General features: G+C 38.0%; 1 protein-coding gene across 2 annotated transcripts in view; it reads right to left on the bottom strand.

Moving 5' to 3' along the window:
• The window catches only part of NDUFS4 (NADH:ubiquinone oxidoreductase subunit S4), a 112657-nt gene extending 96782 nt beyond the window's left edge, over positions 1 to 15875 (bottom strand). Inside the window, exon 1 of one of the 2 annotated variants that reach the window (XM_025924192.2) lies at positions 15724 to 15875. In XM_025924192.2, coding sequence (XP_025779977.1) covers positions 15724 to 15821 — 98 coding nt within the window. In that variant the 5' untranslated portion in view covers positions 15822 to 15875. Of the gene's footprint in view, positions 1 to 5335; positions 5371 to 15723 lie in introns of those variants that run through there. The other variant, XM_086678658.1, reaches the window with a different exon arrangement.
• Positions 15876 to 24370: the final 8495 nt, after the last annotated feature.

Raw genomic sequence — 24370 nt, 5'->3', positions numbered from 1 at the left:
CCACTTTGGACCCTCTCTCCCCCTCTTTCTCTGCCTCTCCCCCACTCTGCCCCTCCTGCCTCGTGCTCTCTCTCAAAAATAAAAATTTAAAAAGAAAAAAAAGAAAATGAGATCATTGTCATGAGATGAAATAACATACAGAAAGCAATTACCTTAGTGCCTAAGTGCTCAGTACATAATAGCTAATAGAATTATTAGCACCCTCTCCAAAAAAATCAGTTATAGAGACCCTTGAGTTATAATGAAGCCTGTAACCAACACCTTTGGTGCTCATGTCACCCCTCTGACCAATTTGTCATTTGCCACCATTACAGACCTTCAGACTCAGGTTATGCACCAACATTCCATCTCAAGTGAACCAGCCCATTATGTATGCCTCAGGTCTTCAGGAGCACAGGTATAGCTCAAAGAACAGAAAAGTCTATACTTTCAACCACAGGAGAATGAAAAATAGTGGATAAATGTTCAAACCTTCCATCTTTCAAATGCACAATACTGAGAGGCATTCTGTATATTTCTTAGGAGGTTCCAGTGGAACTGAGTTTCTAGTGCTTACAGCAGCAATCTCAGCATCATACTTTTTCCTTCCTTGTCTAGAAATTCCTCATTTCTAGTTCCTGGGTCAACTCAAATAAATCATCTACACTCTACTTTAAGAAATGCCAACCGGGGCACCTGGGTGGCGCAGTCGGTTAAGCGTCCGACTTCAGCCAGGTCACGATCTCGCAGTCCGTGAGTTCGAGCCCCGCGTCAGGCTCTGGGCTGATGGCTCAGAGCCTGGAGCCTGTTTCCGATTCTGTGTCTCCCTCTCTCTCTGCCCCTCCCCCGTTCATGCTCTGTCTCTCTCTGTCCCAAAAATAAATAAAAATTAAAAAAAATAAAAAAAAAAAAGAAATGCCAATCTAAGATAAAGCCCAATCACAAGACCCAAAAGATGATCATCCAGACTTTGCTTGAATATTTCTATCCTACACATTCATCCTTAAAGCAGATGTTCCAAGGAACACCAAGACAGATGTTTCTAGTAAAGCCTGTAAAAATGCAGCCTTTTGAAAGTAGAAAAAAATGCAAATATTTGCTGAATGAGTGAATAAACTTTAGCAAGCAAAATCCCAGAGTTCATTAGGAAAAAAGGTAAGTCAGCCTACACAGTATACACAAACATTATTTGTTCCTTAAAAATCCCTAAAGAGATCTTGATATAAAATACTATTCTTAATTTTTGTTTGAGAAGGCCTACCTTTCATTACACCTGACTTCCAGAGTTCCCATGTATGCATATGACACAGCAATATAAGCAGAATTACTATGACTATACAATGACTACATATTATAGTAAACCCTTAGTCTATGTGACTCACTGATTATTTCCCTAAGATTTTTAAAACCTGGTACCAGGGGCGCCTGGGTGGCTCAGTCAGTTTAGCGTCTTGACTTTAGCTCAGGTCACGATCTCACGGTTCATGGGTTCAAGCCCCACATCGGGCACTATGCTGACAGCTCAGAGCCTGGAGCCTGCTTCAGATTCTGTGTTTCTCTCTCTCTGCCCCTCCTCTGTTCAGGCTTTCTCTCTCTTGAAAATGAATAAATGTTCGAATAAATAAATAAATAAATAAATAAATAAATAAATATTACTTTTAAAAATAAGAAATATAAATAAATAAATAAATAAATAAATAAATAAATAAATAAATAAATAAAACCTGGTACCAAAGAAAAGGATTTTCAGTCCCTCCCTGGTGATAAAGATATGGGATATAAGTCTTAAAAAAACTTTCATTAGCTGTATCTGCCACATAGGAAAAAACAATCTCAAGTAGTAGCTGTCACTCAGAGAATGACAGAGACAAATTAGAAAGAGAGCCTGGTCCCTGTATAGCTCTGGTCCCTGGGACCATTTAGCTGTATCCTTACCTTTTCCTTTGCTTGATAATATAAACCAATTCCCTCTTCTTGACTAAGCCAAGTCATTTGAGTTTCTAGGTTTCTGTCACTGGTAACTGAGAAAGGTCTAACACAAGAGCTAGTATAAACATAGTATAAGATCTAATACTCTCTATGGAAGGGCTGAGATCCATGAATCCCCTAAAAATAAAACTCTGATTTTGTATATAAGAGTACATATTCTAGAGAGAAGATACTAAAATTTCTGTCAGAATAAATCTCTGACTACCATATCCTCTAAAGTTTAGATTTATTAGTTGATGGTCTAAGCCAGTAACTTAATGTATATTTCTGACCATTTATATGGGCAACAAACATCCACCTTTTATTAAATGCCATGATTTTCAACCACGGGCACATATATTTTGAAATCCTCTCTCTACTTCTAAGATTCTGGTATGTTGTTAATTCCTCCCTTCCTCCCTCCTCCAATAGCTGAGAATCAATGGTTTACGATCTGTATGAAGAACTTTTTTGAGTCATTTTTACATCTTTTAAATCTATTCAGATATGCTAAAATGCAAGAAATACTACAATTGACTTTAAAAAATAATTCATCCTAAGATGGTTGGTCCTGGTAAGATGTAGTAAGCACACTCCACCCTGTCTCTTCCACTAAATGTAACCATAAACTCAGGACAGGATACACAGAACAGCTTCTTGCTAAAAAGCAAACAGCAGGCAGATCAAGGAAGTAAAATACCACTCAACCAGAAGTGAATTTATTTCTTTTTCTCCAGTATCCCCTGCCTGAATTTCATGTAGCCAGAAACCCAGGAGTGAGCATTCCTCCAGAAGAATCACTCTGGCCCAAAGATCTACAAAGGAAACTAACAGAAATGTGTAAGTATGGAAACTACCCATGTTTTTCCCCGTTTCTGTTCTCCCATGCACCATGCACAAGCTATAGGCAATCCCATGGTCACATGGAAACCTGAAAGAGCCATCACTTCAGTTACTAAAGCTGTGATTCTAAAACACAAAAACAAAACAAAACAAAACAAAAAACAGGACCAACACCTATTGCAGTTTTTGTTTTTTTCTGGTTTCTCTGTCTCTCCATCTCTTAGCCCCTGACTACAGAGCAGGGTAAGAAGAGTCACAAATTTCTGGATGGAAACTGAAAAGGGAAACCCAGGGAACTGGATTTTCAGAACATAATGCAATTAAACTCAAAATTAGTTAATAGGAAAATGAGAGGAAAATCTCCAAATACTTGGAAATTAAACAAAACTCCTCTAAATAATTTATGCATCATGGGGCGCCTGGGTGGCGCAGTCGGTTAAGTGTCCGACTTCAGCCAGGTCACGATCTCGCGGTCCGTGAGTTCGAGCCCCGCGTCGGGCTCTGGGCTGATGGCTCAGAGCCTGGAGCCTGTTTCCGATTCTGTGTCTCCCTCTCTCTCTGCCCCTCCCCCATTCATGCTCTGTCTCTCTCTGTCCCAAAAATAAATAAACGCTGAAAAAAAAAATAATTAAAAAAAAAATAATTTATGCATCAAAGACGAAGTCTCAGGGCACTTGGGTGGCTCACTAAATTCGGCAACCAACTCTTGATTTCAGCTCTGGTCATGATCTCACAGTTGGTGAGATGGAGCCCTATGCTGGGCTCTGTGCTGAGAGCGTGAAGCCTGCTTGGGATTCTCACTCCCTGTCTCTCTCTGCCCCTCCCCAGCTCTCTCTCTAAATAAACATTAAAAAGGGGGGGGGGGGGGCACCTGGGTGGCTCAGTCAGTTAAGCCTCTGACTTCGGCTTGGGTCATGATCTTGCGGTTCATGGGTTCAAGCCCCGCATCAGGCTCTCTGCTGACAGCTCAGAGCCTGAAACCTGCTTCAGATTCTGTGTCTCCCCTCTCTCTCTGCTCCTCCCCTGCTCATGCTCTGTCTCTCTCTCAATGAGAGGAAGTCTCATTGAACATCCACTCATGATAAAAACTTTAGCCAACTAGTAGTAGAAGGAAACTTCCTCAACCTTAGCTAACACTCTACTTAATGGTGAAAACCTAAATGCTTCAAAGCCTGGTAAATGGGAAGAATGTCTAATGTCACCATTCTTTTTTAACATCCTTTGGGAAAATGAAAAGAAACAAAAGGCACAGAGACTGAAACAAAAGAAATAAACCGACCCTAGTCACAGACTGCATGATCATCTACTTTTAAAAATCCCAAAGAATTTACAAAATACATATAGGACAAGTAAATTTAGCAAGGTTATAGGATAAAAAGTCGTAACACAAAATCGTTTTTTTTTTTTTTTTTTTTTTTTAAGTAAGCTCTACGTTCAACATGGGGCTTGAACTCAAGACCTCAAGGGCAAGAGTCACAGGTTCCACCCACTGAGCCAGCCAGGGGCCCCCAAATCAATCCTATTTCTATATACAATTAGAAACTGAAAATTTTAAGGGTGCCTGGGTGACTCAGTAGGTTGAGCATCTGACTCTTGATTTTGGCTCAGGTCATGATCTCACAGTTTGTGGGTTCGAGCCCCGCATCAGACTCTGTGCTGACGACTCAGAGCCTAGAGCCTGCTTCAGATTCGGTCTCCATCTCTCTCTGCCCCTTCTCTGCTCATGTGCTCTCTCTCTCAAAAATAAACATTAAAATATTTTTTTAATAAAAATAAAAAATAAAATAAAATCTAGATGAAAAGGCAAAGAAACTAGAATAGTTAAAAATTTTTTGAAAAAAAAGAATGAAACTGAAGAATCACAATCACTCAATTTTAATACACATTTACTCTGAAGCTATAGTAATCAAAACTGTGTGGTAGTGGCAAAGGGATTTAGATCAATGCAACACAATAAAGAATACAAAAACAGACCCAGACAGATATAACCAAATGATTGCTGACAAAGGTACAAAATCAATTCAATGGAAAAAGAATGGTCTTTTTTTTTTTTTAAAGTTTATTTATTTTTGAGAGAGACAGAGCGCAAGCAGGGAAGGGGCAGGGAGACACAGAATCTGAAGCAGGATCCAGACTCTGAGCTGTCAGCACAGAGCCCGACATGGGGCTCAAAGCCACAAACTGTGAGATCATGATCTGAGCCAGAGTCGGATGCTCAACCGATACACCCAGGCACTCCTGAAAACAAATGGTCTTTAGGGGGGCCTGGCTCACTCAATCGGTAGAGCACACAACTCTTCATCTTGGGGTTGTAAATTCATCAGTTGTAGAGATTACTTAAAAATAACGCCTTAAAAAAACAGAAACAAAAAGACAGTCTTCACAGTAAACACAAAATGGTGTTGAACAAGTGTATACTCACATGCAAAAAAAATTAACCTCAAATTAAATCTCACACTTCATACAAAATTCACTCAAAATGGATCATAGATCTGAATGTAAAATACTAAACTTCAAAACTTCGAGAATACAAAAAAACTTCAACCTGCGGTTGCTCCCAAACATACAGCTTCAAACTCAGGAAACTCAGGAAACAGGTAAGCCCTGGAGCTTCAACAGCCTTCTGTTCCTTCCAGGGAATCCTGAGGGGCCTGGACAAATCAGAGGTATTGCTAATTGGTTATGTTGACACTATTGGCAAACAAATTGGGATAAACTCGACAAGAGAAGCCAATAACTCTACAGACAAGGGTTTGGAAAAGAGAAAGGGAGACATTTATTTCAGCAGCCATGGGAGATGGCAGGCTTGAGCCTTAACAATCTACCTCTACCAGCAAGATGGACACCTAGAGTTTTGAAGAGAGAGTTCAGAGGAGTAAGTTCAAGAGAGGCAAAGAGTGTGTGACTATGAGTAGGGGTCAGTATGTGTTTAGCCTATGATCATGGGCTAGAAGGGGATGGGTGAGGTGTGGTCTTCTAGGCATTCCACCGCTATCTGGGCTCTTCTGGTCTGGTGGTTGGAATGTTTAGGTCATTGCAAAATTCTTTGTCAAGGCCTCAAGAAAGTACAATAAGAAGTAACTGTTGGGGTCTAGAGTTGAGCAAGAGGGCTCGCTGACAGGGTTCAGCAGAGTTCTTTGGACAACAAAAGTACTATCCATTAAAAAAAAGACTGCTAAGTTGGACTTTAAATAAATTAAAACTTTTACTCTGTAAAAGATACAGTTAAAAGAAGAAAAGCTACAGATTGGGAGAAAATATTTACAAACCACATATATGACAAAAGACTTATATCCAGAATAGTTTAAGAACTCTCAGAGCTCAACAATAAAAAAACAAACAGCCCAATTAAAAAATAGGCAAAATATATAAACAAACACTTCCCCAAAGTTCAACATCATTAGCCATTAGGGAAACAGATATAAACCACAATGAGTTAGCCATCATGGAAATACAAATAAAAACCACCGGATACCACTTCACACTCACTAGGATGGTTATAATAAAGAAGACAATAACAAGTGTCAGCAAGGTTGTGAAGACACTGAACCCTCATTTACTCTTGATGGGAATGTAAAATGGTGCAGCCACTTTGGAAAAAGAGTCTGGCAGTTAATCAAAAGACTAAACAGAGTTACAACATTATCCAGCAATTCAACTCTTCTGTATATCCCCAAAAGAATAAAAACATATGTATAACAAAAACTTATACACAAATGTTTCATAGGTCATTACTCATTAATAATCAAAAGTGGAAACCACCCCAATGCCCATCAACTAATGGATAAATAAAATGTGGTATGTCCATACAATGGAATATTATTTATCAATAAACAGGAATAAAGTATTGATAGATGCCACAACTTGGATAAACCTTGAAAACATTATGCTAAGTAAAAGAAGCTAGTCACAAAAGATCATATGTGATTCCATTTGTATGAAATGTCCAGAGCTGGCAAATCTACAGACACGGAAAGTAGATTCTTGGTTGCCTAAGACTGGGGGAAAGGGAGAAACAGAAGTAAAAGCGAGTGGGCACAGAGTTTCTTTTGGGGGTCATAAAAATGTTCTACAATTGGCTATGAATGGTTGTACAACACTGTGAATATACTAACAACCATCAAATTTTACTTTATGTGAGTGAATTTTGTGGAATATAAATTATATCTCAATGAAATTGTTATTTAAAAAACCACAAACTTGGGTAGCTTAGTTGGTTAAGTGTCCAACTTCAGCTCAGGTCATGATCTCACAGTTCGTGAGTTCAAGCTCCAGAGCAGACAGCACAGAGCCTGCTTAGGATCCTCTGTCACCCCCTCTCTCTGCCCCTCCCCTGCTCACTTTCTTTCTCAAAAATAAACATAAAAAAAAAAAAGAGCCACAATGAAATATCAATATACATCTATTAAAATGGCTAAATTAAAAAATACTGACAATATCACTGTTAATGAGACACAGAGTGACAAAACTTTCATACATTGCTAGTGAAAAAGGAAAATGATACAACCACTGTGGAAAATGGTTTATTAGTATCTTATAAAATTAAACAAATACTACCAATGACCCAGGAATCTCCCTCCCGGGTAGCTACTCTAGAAAAATGAAATCATGTTCATACAACTCCTGTACACAAGTATTGACTATAGTGGCTCTACTTATAAGTATTAAAAACCAAAAATAAGGACATTTGGTCCTTCAAGGGGTGAATGGATAAATTGTGTGGTACATCCACAAAATATGTACCACTTAGCCATAAAAAAGAATGAACTATAGATAAACACAACAACTTAGGTAATCTCAAAGGCATTATGTTGAGTGAAAGACACCAATCTTCACAAGATTGTATACTGCCTGGTTCCACTTATATTATACTCTCAAAACTACAAAACTATGGAGATGAAGAAAAGATAACTTACTGCCAGGGTCTAGAGTCAGGAGGGATAACATGAGGGAGTCTTTCAGGGTGATGAATTCTTTCAATATTCTGTACCGTGACTACTGTGGTGATTACACAAATCTATACATGTATTAAATTCTAAAAACTGTTCACCAAAAGGAAAAAGTGAATTTTTCTTTATAATTTTAAAAATAAAAATTTTTAAATTCCGACTTAAAGTCAACTTTTCTCTTTAATTCAATTTCAACTCACTAAGTTATCACCTCTGGTAATTTCATTTAGTTAACAGTATACAGCTCAAAGAAAGATATTGGCAAAATGGACTATATCCTAAGGAGTACCAAGAGGTAGTAAATAATTAAGAAATCTGGTAATAAATTAATAAAGGGTAAAAAAACAAAACAACACACAATATATGCTAAGTCTAGAGCATACACTTAAAGGGGAGAATGAGTAATGACAAATATCTTAAATTATCTGAAAGGCTGACATATGCATGGGGGTTAGAATTTTTTCTACACAGTATTAAAGGGAATATCACTTACCAACGAATCTAAAAGTAGAACGTTTTCTAGGGTTACCAGAAATTTACCATTTATTCCTCAAGTGTTAGATAATCAAGAAACAGGAAATTCTAGAGATTCCTGCATACACAAGAGGTCAAGCAGGAATATCCTAGAGTTTTCTCCCAACTCAAACACTGTATGAATCTAATGACTATTACTTCTAGCGTTAACCTAGCAAAGTAAAAGGTATTGAACATCTAAAAAGGTAACCCTTCCTGCCAAAATATCACCTTTCATTGCATAAAGGTAAATATTACAAGGTAAAAATTTGAGTTCCAAATTTTTAAAAAGACTAAATAAATACAAAAATCTTAACAAAAGCCATATTGAGATCTATTTTATTTTCCCAAATCTCATTTATACTAAGGATATTAAAATTAAACTCAAATTATTAATGCCTAATTAAATCTAATTTCATTATACTTAAAAGACAAAAGTTATAAATATAAATTTCATGCAAATTTCTGTAAGTATATTGAAGAAATCTCCTGAAAAAGAAGTGCTCTTTCCACACAAAAAGTGGTAGTCCTCAAAAGAGCCAAAACATCTGTATTCACTTTAAAGCTCATCAAGACAGACTGACATTTTTAGGAGAAGCATATGGCTTGCTGAACAGTCATCTAGAACAGGATCTTTTGTCTAGTAAACCCTATTCAAGGACCATTTACTTATGTATAGAGTGGCTGAATAAAGGAAAGAACATATTTTCGAGTCCTAGAAAACACAAAGAAATAAACTCTTCATCTAGCTTTGTTAAGGATACAGCAAAACATATTACAAAGCAGCCAGATTTTTACTCTGAGACTGTGCCCTCAACATCTGAAACAATTCTAAGAAATCACTGAAACAAAAGAACTCTAGAAAAGCATGCAACTTTCTTAGAGAACTATATCCAGCCAAAGACCACCTCCCTAAAAAAGGCATTTCCATTTTAAAGGATAAAACACTTTCTTCTTAAAACTTTGAAGGGCAGAGTTCAACAGCTGCGCTATATTAAACCTGAGCTCTTCCAAAAGGAAGAACAAGAGTCTCTAGAGAGTGAGTAACATGGCCTGCTTTCTCCAAAATTACCAAAATGCCTGCTCTCCCTCAAAGGAAAATTTCTCCAAGAAAAAGCTTCCATCCAGTGCATGGGTGAAAAGCATAAAGCTTAATTTAGATTAGGGAAATGTGCAAAGATGGAAGAATTTTTGTTTGTTTCTGGAAATCTCCACCCGACCCCCAAGGAAAAATGCATTTTGAAGTCTTTCATGATATAGCATGGAAACTATTTTAAAATGCACAAACGGTAATTTTCAGACCTAGCTTCCCATCAGAATCACCAGAGTTAAGCCTCAAGTTAAACTTACTGAACTAATACATATTGGGGCCAAGGCATCTGAATTTTTTATGCACACAACAGGTGATTCTGATGTACAGCAAGGGTTTAAAAAACCACTAAACTGGAGCATGATCCCATAAAGGAAAAAATTAAGTCAATGCAAAAAGGTCACATTTGAGCAACTAACTAGTTCTAAAGAACCTAAGGTTGTATTCACCTATCAAAATAAGACAAAAGAAAGAAAATTTGAAACAGGAATTCTGAATTGCTCTCATGCCACTACCTAAAAGGCAAAAGATTTAGAATAGTTTGCTAAAATATAAAAATATTTAGATGAAAGTCACTGCCAAGAATCTGGCCACTCCAAAATTCAGGTACAATAAAGTTCCATCAGGGTCTTTGGACACTGCAAACTAAAAAAGAAAAGTTATAATAGGAGCTCATGTATTATATGTAATTATCTGTGAACCTTAAAAAAGCTTAAGGTTTTAATCGCAACAAAGTAAATTTCAGCCATCATCAGAGCTTCATTAAGCCTACTTTATTTTACTCAAATCCTAACAGGTTTACTTGGTTGGTATTCAAACTCATGATAAATGAAAAAGGGTAGTGAAACTGCTAAAGAGAGGCAGACCAGTCAAGGAAGGACACAAAAACACTATTAAAAAGCAGACAAAGAACTCAGAAAGTATAGCAGACACTTGATGGTTTTTAAAGGCATCAGAATACAATAACTTTTTCCTAATGATCACTGGAGTAAGAAAAAAAGAAAAATATATTCCATTTACCTTGTTTAAAACATGTATTACTTGCATTTTGTTTAAGGGGGTAAGAAAGTATCATAATCAAGTCACATATACAAAGTTTCTCAGCAAAAATAATTACCAAACTTAGGGGGAAAAATCCTTATTACAAAAAAAAAGAAAACAAATTCCTCATTTGGAGACTGTCACTGTACAAAAAGGAACAGTGAAAGTAAAGAGCATCAGATAGTTTCTCAAATAAAGACATCCTGCTAAAAGAAAAACAGAGAAGACACTGAGGTTTTACTCTTAGCAGACATATACTTCTCATTACTAAAGTCAACATGTTCCTTGGCTGCTAAACCAGACTATTTCCTAGTAATGTAAATTTTAAAATGTTTCCTCATCTGAAAAATGAGAAAAATAACACCTAAGTTCATAGGGTCACTGTGAGAAATATGTGAGATAATGCACGTAAAGTCACTGGCTAATACACAGTGGCTAATACACAATGAGAAATAAAGGTCACCTATTATTAATTTGTGCTCAGAACAAATACTATAAAAATGATTCTCAACTTTAGACAACCAAGGGATATATTTTAGAAGCTTTTCCATGTGAAATAGTCTTGTTCTATATTCACCCATGCCCAGAAACTTCTTCAAACATGTCTAACAAAGGAACCAAGTTGCATCTTCTTTCTCCATTAAGCTCAATGTATCATTAATTTTTAAAAACTTCCTGTAAAGTTACTTCCAGAAGGCAAGTCTGATAATCACATTTAGTTACTATTATGCCAAGAAAGTTATCATGTTCCATGAACACCTTTTCCCAAATAAATTCATTTCTACCTCTTTATATAATTTGAATACAAAAGAGTCAGGACACTTGTCAAAGAAATTTCTGAGTACAAAAAAAATCTATTCATAAGTCAACTTCAATCCAGATGTTAAGAGTTTCAGGTCAATATTTTAATCTCAGACCACTGCAAGTAATTAGAAAAGAATATATGTAGTAGATATTTTATATTCACACTTATGTAGGTTAGTATTTGGCTTTCACTGATGAGGCTATTAACAGAAATACCACCTATGGCTTCCTGCTTTTCCTCACAATCACACATCTCTAAATACGTATTTACTCACGTACGTGATCAACATTTACTATTATTTGTGAACCATTACACTAGGTGCCATCAAGTATACAAAAATAAATAAAAATTTTTTCCAGCCCTCCAAAAGCCTGTGACCTCACTGATACATTACTCCATGTGCTAAAACCTGCTCATTTGCATGCATGCGTGTGTGTGTAAAAAAGGTCAATATAGGTTATGTTGAGGCAACCAAAAATTCAAACATTTTTGTAACTCACAACAAAGATTTCTTTTTATTTTTTTAACGTTTATTTATTTTTGACAGAGAGAGAGAGAGAGAGCGATGGACACAGAGAGAGAGAGAGAGAGAGAGAGAGAGAGAGAGAGAGACAGAGCATGAGTGGGGGAGGGACAGAGAGAGAGAGAGGGAGACACAGAATCGGAAGCAGCCTCCAGGCTCCGAGCTATCAGCACAGAGCCCAACGCAGGGCTTGAACCCATGAACTGTGAGATCATGACCTGAGCTGAAGTTGGATGCTTAACTGACCGAGCCACCCAGGCGTCCCAAAGATTTATTTCTTAGTCACTTTATATTTTATATAACCTGTAAGAATCAGCTTCTAGCTTTGCTCCATGTGATCTTCAATCCAGGATCTAGACTAAAAGAAAAAAATCCCACCTAAAATGTCTATCCTATAGGCGAAGGGAAAAGGGACATGGCAAATCATGGGACAGCTCTTAAAGCTTCTGCTTGACATGGCATATTGTTGCCAGTAACATTTCATTGGCCAAAACAAATCACTTGACTAATGGAGCAGCAATGTATAATCTTGTCACAGAAAACGGAAGCAAATATTTTCAACAATACTACCATCTACCACAATATCTATCACCAAGATTAATGAAAAGAAAAATACTCAGGCTATTCAAACCAATAATAAAGTAGTGTTTACTTAGGTAAAGTTTACTATGTGCCAGACACTATTCTAATATTCATTAGTATTAAAATATTTAATTCTCCTAAGAACTCAACAAAGATCTCTACTACTGCTGAAACCTCATGAACCATTATGGGTATTTCTTAATGAGAAAAATAAGCAAAAGAATTAAACCTATTAAAGGGTATTTTAGAAATATTTCAAGCTCACTAAACTTGGCTTTGATATATTTCAAAGACAGCAAAAGTAGCTGCTTTTCAGAGAGGAATTTATCCATCTTATCTGAAATAGAAGCCAATAACTGGCTTTAAATGTCCTAAATGTTTCTCAAATTTGGGCTCAGTTTCCCAGTAAGGTGTAATATACACAGAACCCTTGTCAACCTTAGGACTGTCAACTTCAGCACATCTTACTCACTGAAGGTTCCTGGCTTATCTAATGCTGAAAAAGGAAATAGTGGGACACAATAGAGCCAGAGATTGAAACACAAAATAAGGCTCACAAAAAAGATCCAGACATGGGGCACCTGGGTGTCTCAGGTGGTTAAGCATCCGACTCTTGATTTTGGCTCAGGCTCAGGGCATGATCTAACGGTTCATGAGTTTGAGCCCTGCGATGGGCTCTGTGCTGACAGTGTGGAGCCTGCTTAGGATTTTCTCTCTCTCCTTCTCTCTCTCTCTGCCCCTCCCCAGCTCGTGCTCTCATTCTCAAAATAAATAAATAAACTTAAAAAAAAAAAGTCTATACACTTAGTCCTCACCACAGTCATTAATTAACACCCTATGCAGACCCTAAGGAACTGTGTTTGAGATAAACACAAGATTCAGTTCAAATTGAAAAGTGATGAAACAGGGCTAGGCAATACACAAATGGGTTAAAAAAACAAAACAGAACAAAAAACACTGTATCAAACATGGAGTCCAAAGTATTGCTATTTTGAAAGAGCACCATTTTATCTAGCTTTTAGATTAAAATCCTAAATAGTTAAACTCACCCTGGACAATTCTGTCAGAAAGTCAGGGAAAGTAAGAATAAATGTGGGCCATTTATCCGGTTTTTCCCCCTTCTCATTCAGTCCAGAGAAATGAGAAGCACATGGAAACTGAGACTCGCTCTGGAACACGAGCTCAGGAACTAGATCAACGGAATCATCTACACTGTTTAAACAATTTTTCTCCTTGTGTGTATGTTGTTGGGTTTTTTTGGTTTACTCTGGTTTTGTACTAATACACTGTAATTTCATACAAGTTAATGTAACAGCTTCTTTCCTTCTACTCACACTTTCTTCAGTATTTGTTCACTACTCCCTCCTTACCAACTGCCTTACTGATTCTACCCTTCATTTTATTCAAGTGATCTGAAAGGTTACATTATTTGCAAATGTTTTCTAAGCATTACAATAAAATGAATTATAGATTTAGATTATCCTATTAACTGGTACTCTTTCCACACACAACCTTTTCAGATCCTCATTACCTTCAAAACATAATGGAAAGACAATGCTTAAAGGATGAAAAGCCAGTAATAGGTAAGAGAGAAGGGCCATAAATTTCCCTCAAGGGGAGATGAACATCACTAGTTCTCTGGACAAAAAAATGTGTTACAGAAAGCAAATAAATGGGGGCACCTGGCTAGCTCAGTCAGTACAGCATGTGACTCCTGGTCTCAGGATTGTGAGTTCCAGCCCCACACTGGGTGTAGAGATTACTTAAAAAATAAAATTTCTAAAAGGCAAATGAATGTGTCATTTGACTTGTGGTTAAAATTTGTTTTCTTTGTCTTTTACGTTTTTTAAAGTGTGAAACAAAGATCACTTTACATTATTTAATATTTTATTTTCAAATCTCTAACACATTTGCAAACAGAAACTCTTCAAATTTGCGTAAGTAGTACTAGTTAGCATCAGTTTCTAAAATCCAGTATCTTAACTTCAACTACCATAACTGCTGACAAAATGGCTGACTTAGATATAGAATTTAGTTAGATACACAGTCAGGTCTTAATTAGCCATGCACCAGTGGACCCTTCAACTCTGTTTTGAGTTCTAGGGCTACTGTGAATACAATATTACTTGGGAATGCAAAATTTTTCTCCATAATGTCTAGGAGAACCAGAACTAACTTGGATCACCTCTCTTACAGCCCTAAGTCAACCAGTCGGGTATTTTATTTAGAGAAACACTTCCCATTCTTCAAGTCTTCATATGTACAATAGTTCACTACAATTTTTTTTTTACCTTTCCCCAATCTTAGCATCGTTATTTTTCAACAATTCTATCTTATGTATGTATCCACTATTGCCTTCAAAGCTTTTCATAAGCCACTGACCCTATTCAGGACATTCTTCTCCCCCCGCCCCAACACACCAAAACCTTAATAAAATTTACCTCACAAATCCTTTCTAATTAACTCTAGTTCTAACGCTCGGGATTCCCTTTATATCTAACACTAAATTAATTAGTATTTGACTAGACCCTCAATTTTTAACCACCCCATCTGTCCCTGCAGTCTTCCCGTGTTATTCTAAGCACTCAGTGTAGTCTCCAGAGCATGCAAAAGGCATTCAATACATGCCCTGATTTATAATAGGCAGCGAAATAGCGATGAAACATAATGCTTTGCAGATAAACACACTACCGTGTTTACATGCTATTGTGTTAGTACCACAGTCAGGAAAATTCGCGTTAAGAGGGAAATCGAGGATTAATGCAGTCAGGAAAAAAGCACCATCACAAAAACGCTCAAAGCAAAACAACAGCAACAATCTCTGAATTATTGTGAATCTTTAATAAAATTCTTGATAGGAAGCCTCCCGGCATTACCACCAGCCTTTTAGAAATTACCTTCCAATATTACTAGCAATGGTATGTTCACTAACATTGAATTCCAACCAAGCAGGCTGATGAATAAAACAATCTTTCTGTTCAGAAACCCACTAATACCACTTAAAGCCATGTAAGGGAAAGAGGGATTTAACCCCAACAAGGCCTGGAGTGATGGACAAACAGGTGAAAAACGGAGGGGGTGCGTAAAGTGGGGAGAAAGACCAGTGAGACTCCTCCCCTTCTCTGGGGGCTAGGGCTCGGCTCGCAGCCCTGGAGACAACCCCACCCCACAGACCCTCTCTCACAGCAATAGTCCCAAAGTTTCCAAGAAACCAGAGGTCCTCCTCCCCTCATCCCCGCATTCACACCCCCACTCGCCTGGCCAGTGCCCCTGAAAAGCAGCTAGTCCCAAATCCAACCGCCCTCTCCGGAGGAAAGGGTCAGCAGAGAACGCTTTCCCAGAGGCCTTCTCCGGAACCCAGCCAGCAGAAACCTCCCCAAAAGTGGAGAGACCCCAGAAGCTTGAAGAAGAAGCCTGACAATCCTGTTACCTGGTAGGAACCCTGGAAGCGGAAATGGCCGCTACAGCCACTGCCCTTTTCCCCCACAACATTTGCCTCAGCGCCACTGACATTGTGACCGCCGCCATCTTGCTGCAGGCAAACGCCAGAACGGATCACCGGAAGGGACAAACTTCCTTCGTTCTCAAGCTTCTGTGGCTACATCGTAATGAAGTGGGCTTTTGTTTATTTCATTATTGCTTGGCGTTTTGGTAAATGCTGGAGTTCAGAAAAGAGGTAATAGGTTTGATTGAAAGAGATAAGAAGGAAAATGAATGGAAGAAAATGCAGCAGTGCATTGTGTAAATATTACCTCCACAAATTGTAATCCTTGTTTGTTGCTAGGACTGGTTGTTTACTGGTTATTCAATGAAAAGAACCCTCCCCCCCCCACACACACACACACATACACACACAGAAACGCAAAAAACATGGAAATTTTAAACACCTGCAACTCATAATTTTTTCAAAGGGCTGAGCATATTTAGGGCTGAGCCCACTGGAAGAGCCAGAGGGCTCTTTGGGTTCTTGAGAACCTAAAGTAGTACTTTTCCAAAGTGTTGCCAGATTCAGTATGCAAGCCCTCAGGAAAGGGCTGTATTTAGTTTGATGTTGTCTAGTTGTAACGATCATATTTTCCAGTTTGGACACATGGCCCGGAAAAGGATTATTTTTCTGACATGTAGGTTCATATGAAAAACTAATAGAACACAATATTTGAAATCCCCTGCCTTCCCAGTAAATTCTGATTGTGAGATCATAATACGTACACACCAAGAATATTATTAATGCTTCATGTATATAAAACAAAAATTATCTTCTGAGACAAGTGTTGGAAACATCCTTGTATTGTAAGCTACTGACCTTAAAAACGATTAACTGAATTATTGAAAATAAAAGGTTAGTTTGTGGGGTTTTGTTTTTAAAGAGATTTTTTTTTTTAAGATTCCTGCTTTTAACATTAAGCCTTTGGAAACATAACATGTATTAAAAGAAGAGGATTAACAGGAAGATGGGGGATAACTTGGTTCTGCATTATGACGAATTAAAAGAAAATACATAAGGAAAGAAGGAAAAGAAAGAGATTCAACACTGTAGCACCTTACACCTAGCTCTAAGGAGAGAAAGCCATGTCAAGGGAAAAGGGAAATGAACAGAAAGACGAAGGAAGGCAAAGGAGAAATGTCTCAGAGGGAATTTTCTTTTAAAGTTTTTATTTTGAAACAATTATAGATTTCACAAGAAGTTGCAAAAAATAGTACAGATTTTTCAGCCAGTTTCTCCCATGGATTGTATCTTCCATAACTCTAGTACATACTAAAGCCAAGAGACTGACATTGATGTAAAATGTTGGGATAGTCCTGTATCATTCTATCACATGTGTTAATTCATGACACCACTACCACAATCAAGATTCAGAATTATTTCAAAACCACAGAGATCTCCAGAGTGCTACCATTTTATAGTAACTCCCAAGTTACAACTCTTGGTCACCGTTCAGTTGGCCTTTGAACAATGCAGGGGCTCAGGGGACCTGCACAGTTGAAAGTCCACATACAATTTTTGACTCCTCAAAGCTCAACTACTAATAGCCTACTATTGATCAGAAGACTTACCAATGACATAAACGATTAACACATATTTTGTATAGTTTATACTGTATTGTTACAATAAAGTAAGCTGGAGAAAAAAATATTATTAAGAACTCCTTGTGAGTTTGAGCCCTATGTTAGCTATAGAATTTACTTAAAAAAATAGTTTGTTTTAAAAGGAAAAAATAAAATCATTAGGAAGAGAAAATTCATTTACAGTTCTGTACTTATTGAAAAAAAGTTCATATATAAGTGGACCTGCGTAGTTCAAACCCATGTTGTTCAAAGTTCAACGTTACTGTTTCCGTTCTTATAATTTGACATTTCAAGTATGTTACATAAATTGACTCATGTAGTATATGACTTTTTGAGATTGGCTTCTTACACTCAGCATAATGCCCTTGAGAACCATTCAAATTAATGCATATATGAACAGTCCATTTCTTTTTATTGCTGAGTAACATTCCTGGTGTATTAGGACCCTCCAGAAAAGCAAATACAGTAAGATAAATGTATGAGCATACCTATCTGTTTAACCATTCACCTATTGTAAAAATTTTTGTTGTTTTCTGTTTTGGGCTATTAAAAATAAAACTGCAGGGTACCTGGGTGGCTCAATCAGTTAAACATCAGACTCTTGGGGTCTGCTCAGGTCATGATCTCATGGTTGTGAGATCAAGCCCCACACTGGGCTCCACGCTGAGCATGGAGTCTGCTTAGGATTCTCTCTCTCCCTCTCTTTATGCCCCTCCCCTACTCATGCACATATGCCTGTGCAGGAGCACACTTGCTCTCTCCCTCAAAACAATATACATTTTAAAAATAAATAAAACTGCTATGAATACTCATTTTTTGGTGTAGGCATAAATTTTCACTTCTCTGGGATAAGTGTTCAAAAGCACGATGCTGGGTCATGTGATACATGTATATTTTTTTTTTTTAGGAAACTGCTTAATGATTTTTCAAAGCAGTTATACCATTTTACATTCCTACTAGCAATATATGAGAACCAGTTTCTCTTTATCCTCACCAGCATTTGCTATTTCACTATTTCTTATTTTATCTCGGCTAACATTAGTAGTAGGTATGTCATGATATCTCATCATGGCCTTACTTTACACTCCCCCAATGGCTAATAATATCAAATATCTTTTCATGTGCTTATTTGCCATCTATATACTCTATTCAGTTAAATGCCTCATGTCTTTTGCTCATTTTCTAATTGCATTATTTGTTTTTGCCTGTTATATTTTAAGAGGTCTTTATATATTCCAAATATGAGTCTTTTATCAGATATGTGGTCTGCAAATATTTTCTCCTGTCTGTAGCTTGTCTTTTCATCCTCTTAACAGGGTCTGTTGCTCAGTAAATGTATTAAATTTTGGTGAAGTCCAGATTAGTCATTTTTTAATTCATGAATTTTGCTTTTGGTGTCATGTCCTCGTACTATTCACCAAGTCTATGTCCTAAACATTTTCTCCTATATTTTCTTCTAAAGGTTTTTTTAGTTTTACCTTTTATGGTTAAGTCTATGGCCTTTTTTTTGAGTTGCATATTTAGTCAATAAGGTGTGAGGCTTAGGTCAAGTTTCAATTTTTTTACCTGTGGGTATCCAATTGCTCCAGCACTCTACATTAAAAAGACTATCTTTCTTCCATTGAATTGTTTTTGTACCTTTATCAAAAAATCAATTTGGCCATACTGTATCTGGGTTCTCTATTTCAAAGGGAATTTTAAGCCCTCGGGTGGTTTTGATGTTGGGTTAAATTTTAATAAACATGTTTTCATTTTTAAGAAGTAACTTATGATCTGTCCCAATGTTCATCAGGGCAACTTACTGTAGCCCTGCTCCTAGTCCCATTGACCAAAACTCAACTTCTCCACCTACCAGCTATTCTAGTCTCTTCCTTCTGTGAATTTGGAATCTCAAGGGAAGACTTCACTGGTCTGTTTTCCTTTCTACACAGCCTTTGATCCAAAATCAGCATTGGCAACAATACATTCCTGTAGAACCTCTGATTCCTTGATCTTCTGTTGGATTCCCTCCACTGCCCATACCTGAAGTCCTTGCTAACCTCGCGTATAATATATAGGCCTAAGAACTGAACAGAATTAACATGCCATGTGCACTTATTTATTTATTTACTTACTTACTTACTTACAATTTCACCTAAACTATAGAGTCTACCACTAAGCTTAATAAAATGTCTAGGTCTAAAAAAAAAAATGTCTAGGTCTAAATATTTCAATAGAAGTATTTAAAATACTTTTTGTTTGCATTTCATGCATGGTAACCAAAATCCTCCTGAGCAGCTCATCATTATTAAACAAAATAGCAATCTCAGACACTTATTCTACTGCTAATTAGTACTCACCATGTAACCTTATCTGACTCCTCAGTAGTTTGGCATAGCTTTTAATTCACTGAGTATCTTTAACCTCATTTCCCAAGTGGTATTCTAAGGAACACTAATTGTGAGAGACTTTAACTGGTGCTCCTAAAAATTGATTCCATACTACTAATATTCCAGACTTGGGGTAATTTTTTTCCTTCCAGCTCTATTGAGATTTACCTGGCATGATATTTGGTAACTTCAAAGTGTAAAACATGATGGTTTGATATATGCATATATTGCAAATGGTTATCACAGTAAGGTTAGTTAATACATCCACCACGTCACATAGTTACCTTTGTGTGTATGGAGAGAATTTTTGAGGTCTACTCTCAGCAAATTTCAAGGATATAATGCAGCAATATTTTAACCATAGTCACCATGCTGTACATTAAATTCCTGGAACTTATCTATAGTATAACTGGAAGTTTATGCTTTGATTACTTTTACCCATCCCTCCCCCATCATTTCCCCACCTCTAACACCCCCGCCTCACCTTGGAAATCACCTATCTTCTCTATTTCTAAGAGTTCAGTTTTTCAGATTCCACATGTAAGTTAAAATACACCGTTTGTCTTTCTCTGTCTGACATTTAATTTAGCATAATGTCCTTCAGTTTCATCCATTTTGTCACAAATGGCAGGATATCCAACTTTTTAGTGTCTGGATAATATTCCATTGTGTGTGTGTGGGTGTGTGGGTGTGTGTGTATTCTTTATCTATTCATTTGTCACTGGACACTTTGGTTATTTCCATGTGTTGGCTGTTGGAAATAATCCTTCAATGAAGTTGAGGGTGCAGATATCTCTCAAAGATACTGATTTCATTTACCTCAGATATATGCCCAGAAATGGAATTGCTGAATCATATGGTAAGCTTGGAGTAAGTCTTTTTTTTTTTTTAAGTCACAATCCCATTTATTTATTTATTTGTTTGTTTGTTTTAAAGCAAGCTCTATACCCAGCATGGGACTTGAACTCACAACCCTGAGATCAAGAGTCACGTGTTCCACTGACTGAGCCAGCCCTGTGCTCCATCTTGGAGTGTTTCTTAATTCTTCTTTCTTTTACCTTCCACTTGCAATCTTTAACATGTGTACAGGGATGCCTGGCTGGCTTGGTTGGAAGAGCATGTGACCCTTTAAAAAACATTTTGTTTAATGTTTATTTATTTTTGAGAGAGAGACAGAGACAGAGCATGAGCAAGGGAGGGGCAGAGAGAGGAGGCACAGAGTCTGAAGTAGGCTCCAGGCTCCGAGCTGTCAGCACAGAGCCCGATGCAGGACTCAACTCATGAGAAGAGCATGTGACTCTTGATCTCAGTATCATGAGTTCGAGCCCCATGATGGGTATAGAGATTATTTTTAAAAAAATAAACAAACTGGGGAGCCTGGGTGGCTCAGTCAGTTAAGCATCCAACTCTTGCTCTCAGCTCAGGTCATCATCTCATGGTTTGTGACGTCGAGCCCCACGGCAGGCTCGGTGCTGGTGGAGTGGAGCCTGCTTGGGTTCTGTCTCTCCTTCTCTCTGCCCCTCACCTGCTTGTGCTCTCTCTCTAAATAAATAAATAAATAAGCTTTTAAACAAACAAACAAACAAACTTGGGGCACCTGGGTGGCTCAGTCAGTTAAGCATCCAACTCTTTTTTTTTTCTGAAGAGAATTTTATTATAAGAAGTCAACATCCAACTCTTGATTTCACCATTCATGGGTTTGAGCCCTGTGTTGGGCTTTGTACTGGCAGTGGGGAGCCTGCTTGGGATTCTCTGTCTCCCTCTCCCTCTGTCCCTCCCCGACTAGCTCTCTCTCAAAAATAAATATTTAAATAAAGAAGCTTTTTTAAAAGTTATGTTCAGATATTTATTTATTTATTTATTTAGAGAGAGAGACAGAGTGCGAGCAGGGGAGGGACAGAGAGAGAGGGAGACACAGAATCTGAAGCAGGTTCCGGGCTCTGAGCTATCAACCCAGCTCCAACCCATAAGCCATGACATCATGACCTGAGCTGAAGTCGGATGCTTAACTGACTGAGCCACCCAGGCATCCCAATAAATAAGCTTTTTAAAAAAGTGTTCAGAATGTGACCATTTTCCCCACCGCTCCTATTGCCACTCTGATCCAAGCCACCATCACCTGTGGCATGGATTCTTGAAATAGGCTTCTAATAGCTTCCAGGTAGCGATCAAAGCAATTGAAACAAAAGTCAGGCCACGCCTTTCTTCAAAACCGTAGAGGGACTTTCTGTGTCATTCGTAGTAAAAGCCCAAGATCTTATTATTATAACATATAAAGCCCTGTACGATAGGCACTCGAAAGGCCCTCTGACCTACCGTCCATCCCTTTACTCACTGCGTTCTAGACGCACTGGCATCTTTGGTATCCCTGCAGCATGCCAGGCACACTTCTATCTCAAGGCCTTTGTGCTTGCTTTCCCGTGTCTGGAATACTCCTCTGTCTCCATCTCTGTCTCTTTCCCATGTGTATATCTGTCCATCTGTCTGTCTGTCTGTCTCTCTCACCTCCTTCAGGTCTTTGCTCACATGTTACTTTCTCAGTCAGGTCCTTCCTGACTACTTTATCTAAAATTTTGACACTAGCCCCTATATCTTCCTTGCTTTATTTTTCCTCCTTAGCATTTTTTTGTAAGTTTAGTATTTTATGAACTTCCTTTGGTAAATATGAATTATAAGGTGGAAAAATCCCCCAGTAAATAAGGACAATCTCCCTCCAGCTATGAACATAAACTTTATTTCCACAGTAATGTGTCCAGGAATAATTGTTCTAATTATGCAATAAATATGGATCAAATGAAATAATTTGTACTTAACTTACAAAATTAGTAAACTGTGCAATTTTTAAAAAATGTTTATTTTTGGGGCGCCTAGGTGGCTCAGTCGGTTAAGCGGCCGACTTTGGCTCAGGTCATGATCTCGCGGTCTGTGAGTTCGAGCCCCGCGTCAGGCTCTGTGCTGACAGCTCAGAGCCTGGAGCCTGTTTCAGATTCTGTGTCTCCCTCTCTCTCTGCCCCTCCCCTGTTCATGCTCTGTCTCTCTCTGTCTCAAAAATAAATAAATGTTAAAAAAAAATTTTAAATAAATAAAAAATAAAAAATGTTTATTTTTGAGAGAGAGATAGAGTCAGAGTGCAAGCAGAGAAGGGGCAGAGAGAGACGGAGACACAGAATCTGAAGCAGGCTCCAGGCTCTGAGCTGCCATCACAAAGCCTGACATGGGGCTTGGACCCACGAACCATGAGATCATGACCTGAGCTGAAGTTGGACGCTTAACCAACTAAGTCACCCAGGAGCCCCAGTAACCTGTATAATTTTTTATCTTATTTTCACCTGGAGATCTGCACTGGTCCCTACTGGGTTCCCATAATCATTCTGGCTTCCAATTTGTACTCCACTTTGGAAATGAACACATGATCATGTCACCTATATGAATCCCTTCCAATGGCTTACCATTTCCCTCAGAATAAAATCCCTTATCCTGATCTGACAGGCTCTACATGGTTTGTCCTCCACCTTCACCACTGTCTTTCTGTCCTGCCCCAGAGCCTTTTGCAGATTGTTGCCAACTGGAGTGTTCTTCCTTGCCTTTTCTCTAGTCATCCTCTTTGTTCAGATCATAGCTAGAGAGTCACTCCCTGTGGTAGAAACTGTAGGTATCTTATTGACATATCCCACCTTTCCCTTCCTTGCTGGCAGAGCCTGACTCCTCCTACAAAGACTAAAATAATATAGGATAGTTGCTTTCCCATGCTCTTTCAAGCAACATATGGACATGCCCAAGGCCAAGGGGATCTGAAATTCCTTGTGGGAAAAAAAGTTTCTGAAAAAAGGAGACACACAAAGAGAAATACCTCTTTTCCTGCCTTTGGATGCAATTGTATGAGGACATAATGCCTAGGGAACAAGCATAAAAATCTACCCACCAAGAAAGAATGGAATAGCAGAGAGAGGAAAGAGGAAAGAGCCTAGGGTTTTAATGGCATTATGGAGCTTCTGAATCACCCCTAATCAAAATACCTCCTACTTCTTGTTGTATGAAATAAGTGTTTTAACTGTTTAAACTTTCATCTGTTAAATATCTTACAGCTGAAAACATCTTTATTGATCCTCTTACACAAGGAATGCTTCTCTGACTTCCCTGACCACTCCAACTCCTCTTCTTGTAAACCCACCTAGCACCATATCTTTCTCCTTCAGAGTACCTCCCGTGTTTCTGTCTTTTTTGTTTTTTTTTTAAGTTTTTATTTGTTTATTTATTTATTTTGAGAGAGAGAGAGAGAGCAGGAGGGGCAGAGAGAGAGAGAGGGAGAGAGAGGGAGAGAGAGAATGCCCAATGTGGGGCTCAAACTCACAAACCGTGAGATCGTGACCTGAGCTGAAACCAAGAGTCAGTTGCTCAACTGACTAAGCCACCCAGGCAACCCCTCCCATGCTACAGTATTAATGCAGTGTAATTATCTCTTTCTCCAGAATGTAAAGCAAGTTCTATGTGGACAAGGATCATACCTGTTTTTACTGATAATTTTCCCAGCACCTAGCCAAGGCCCTGACACATAATAGGCACCAAAGAATGCATAGAATGAATGAATTAGTGAATGAATGAATGAATAAATGAATGAAGCTAACTGGAACTGTAAAAATG

This window comes from Puma concolor, chromosome A1, assembly GCF_028749965.1.
Source record: "Puma concolor isolate L17-30 chromosome A1, mPumCon1.1.hap2, whole genome shotgun sequence".
NCBI classification, from domain to species: Eukaryota; Metazoa; Chordata; class Mammalia; order Carnivora; family Felidae; genus Puma; species Puma concolor.
Note: the sequence above shows the minus strand (reverse complement) of the source record. Positions and strands in the feature narration are given on the sequence as shown.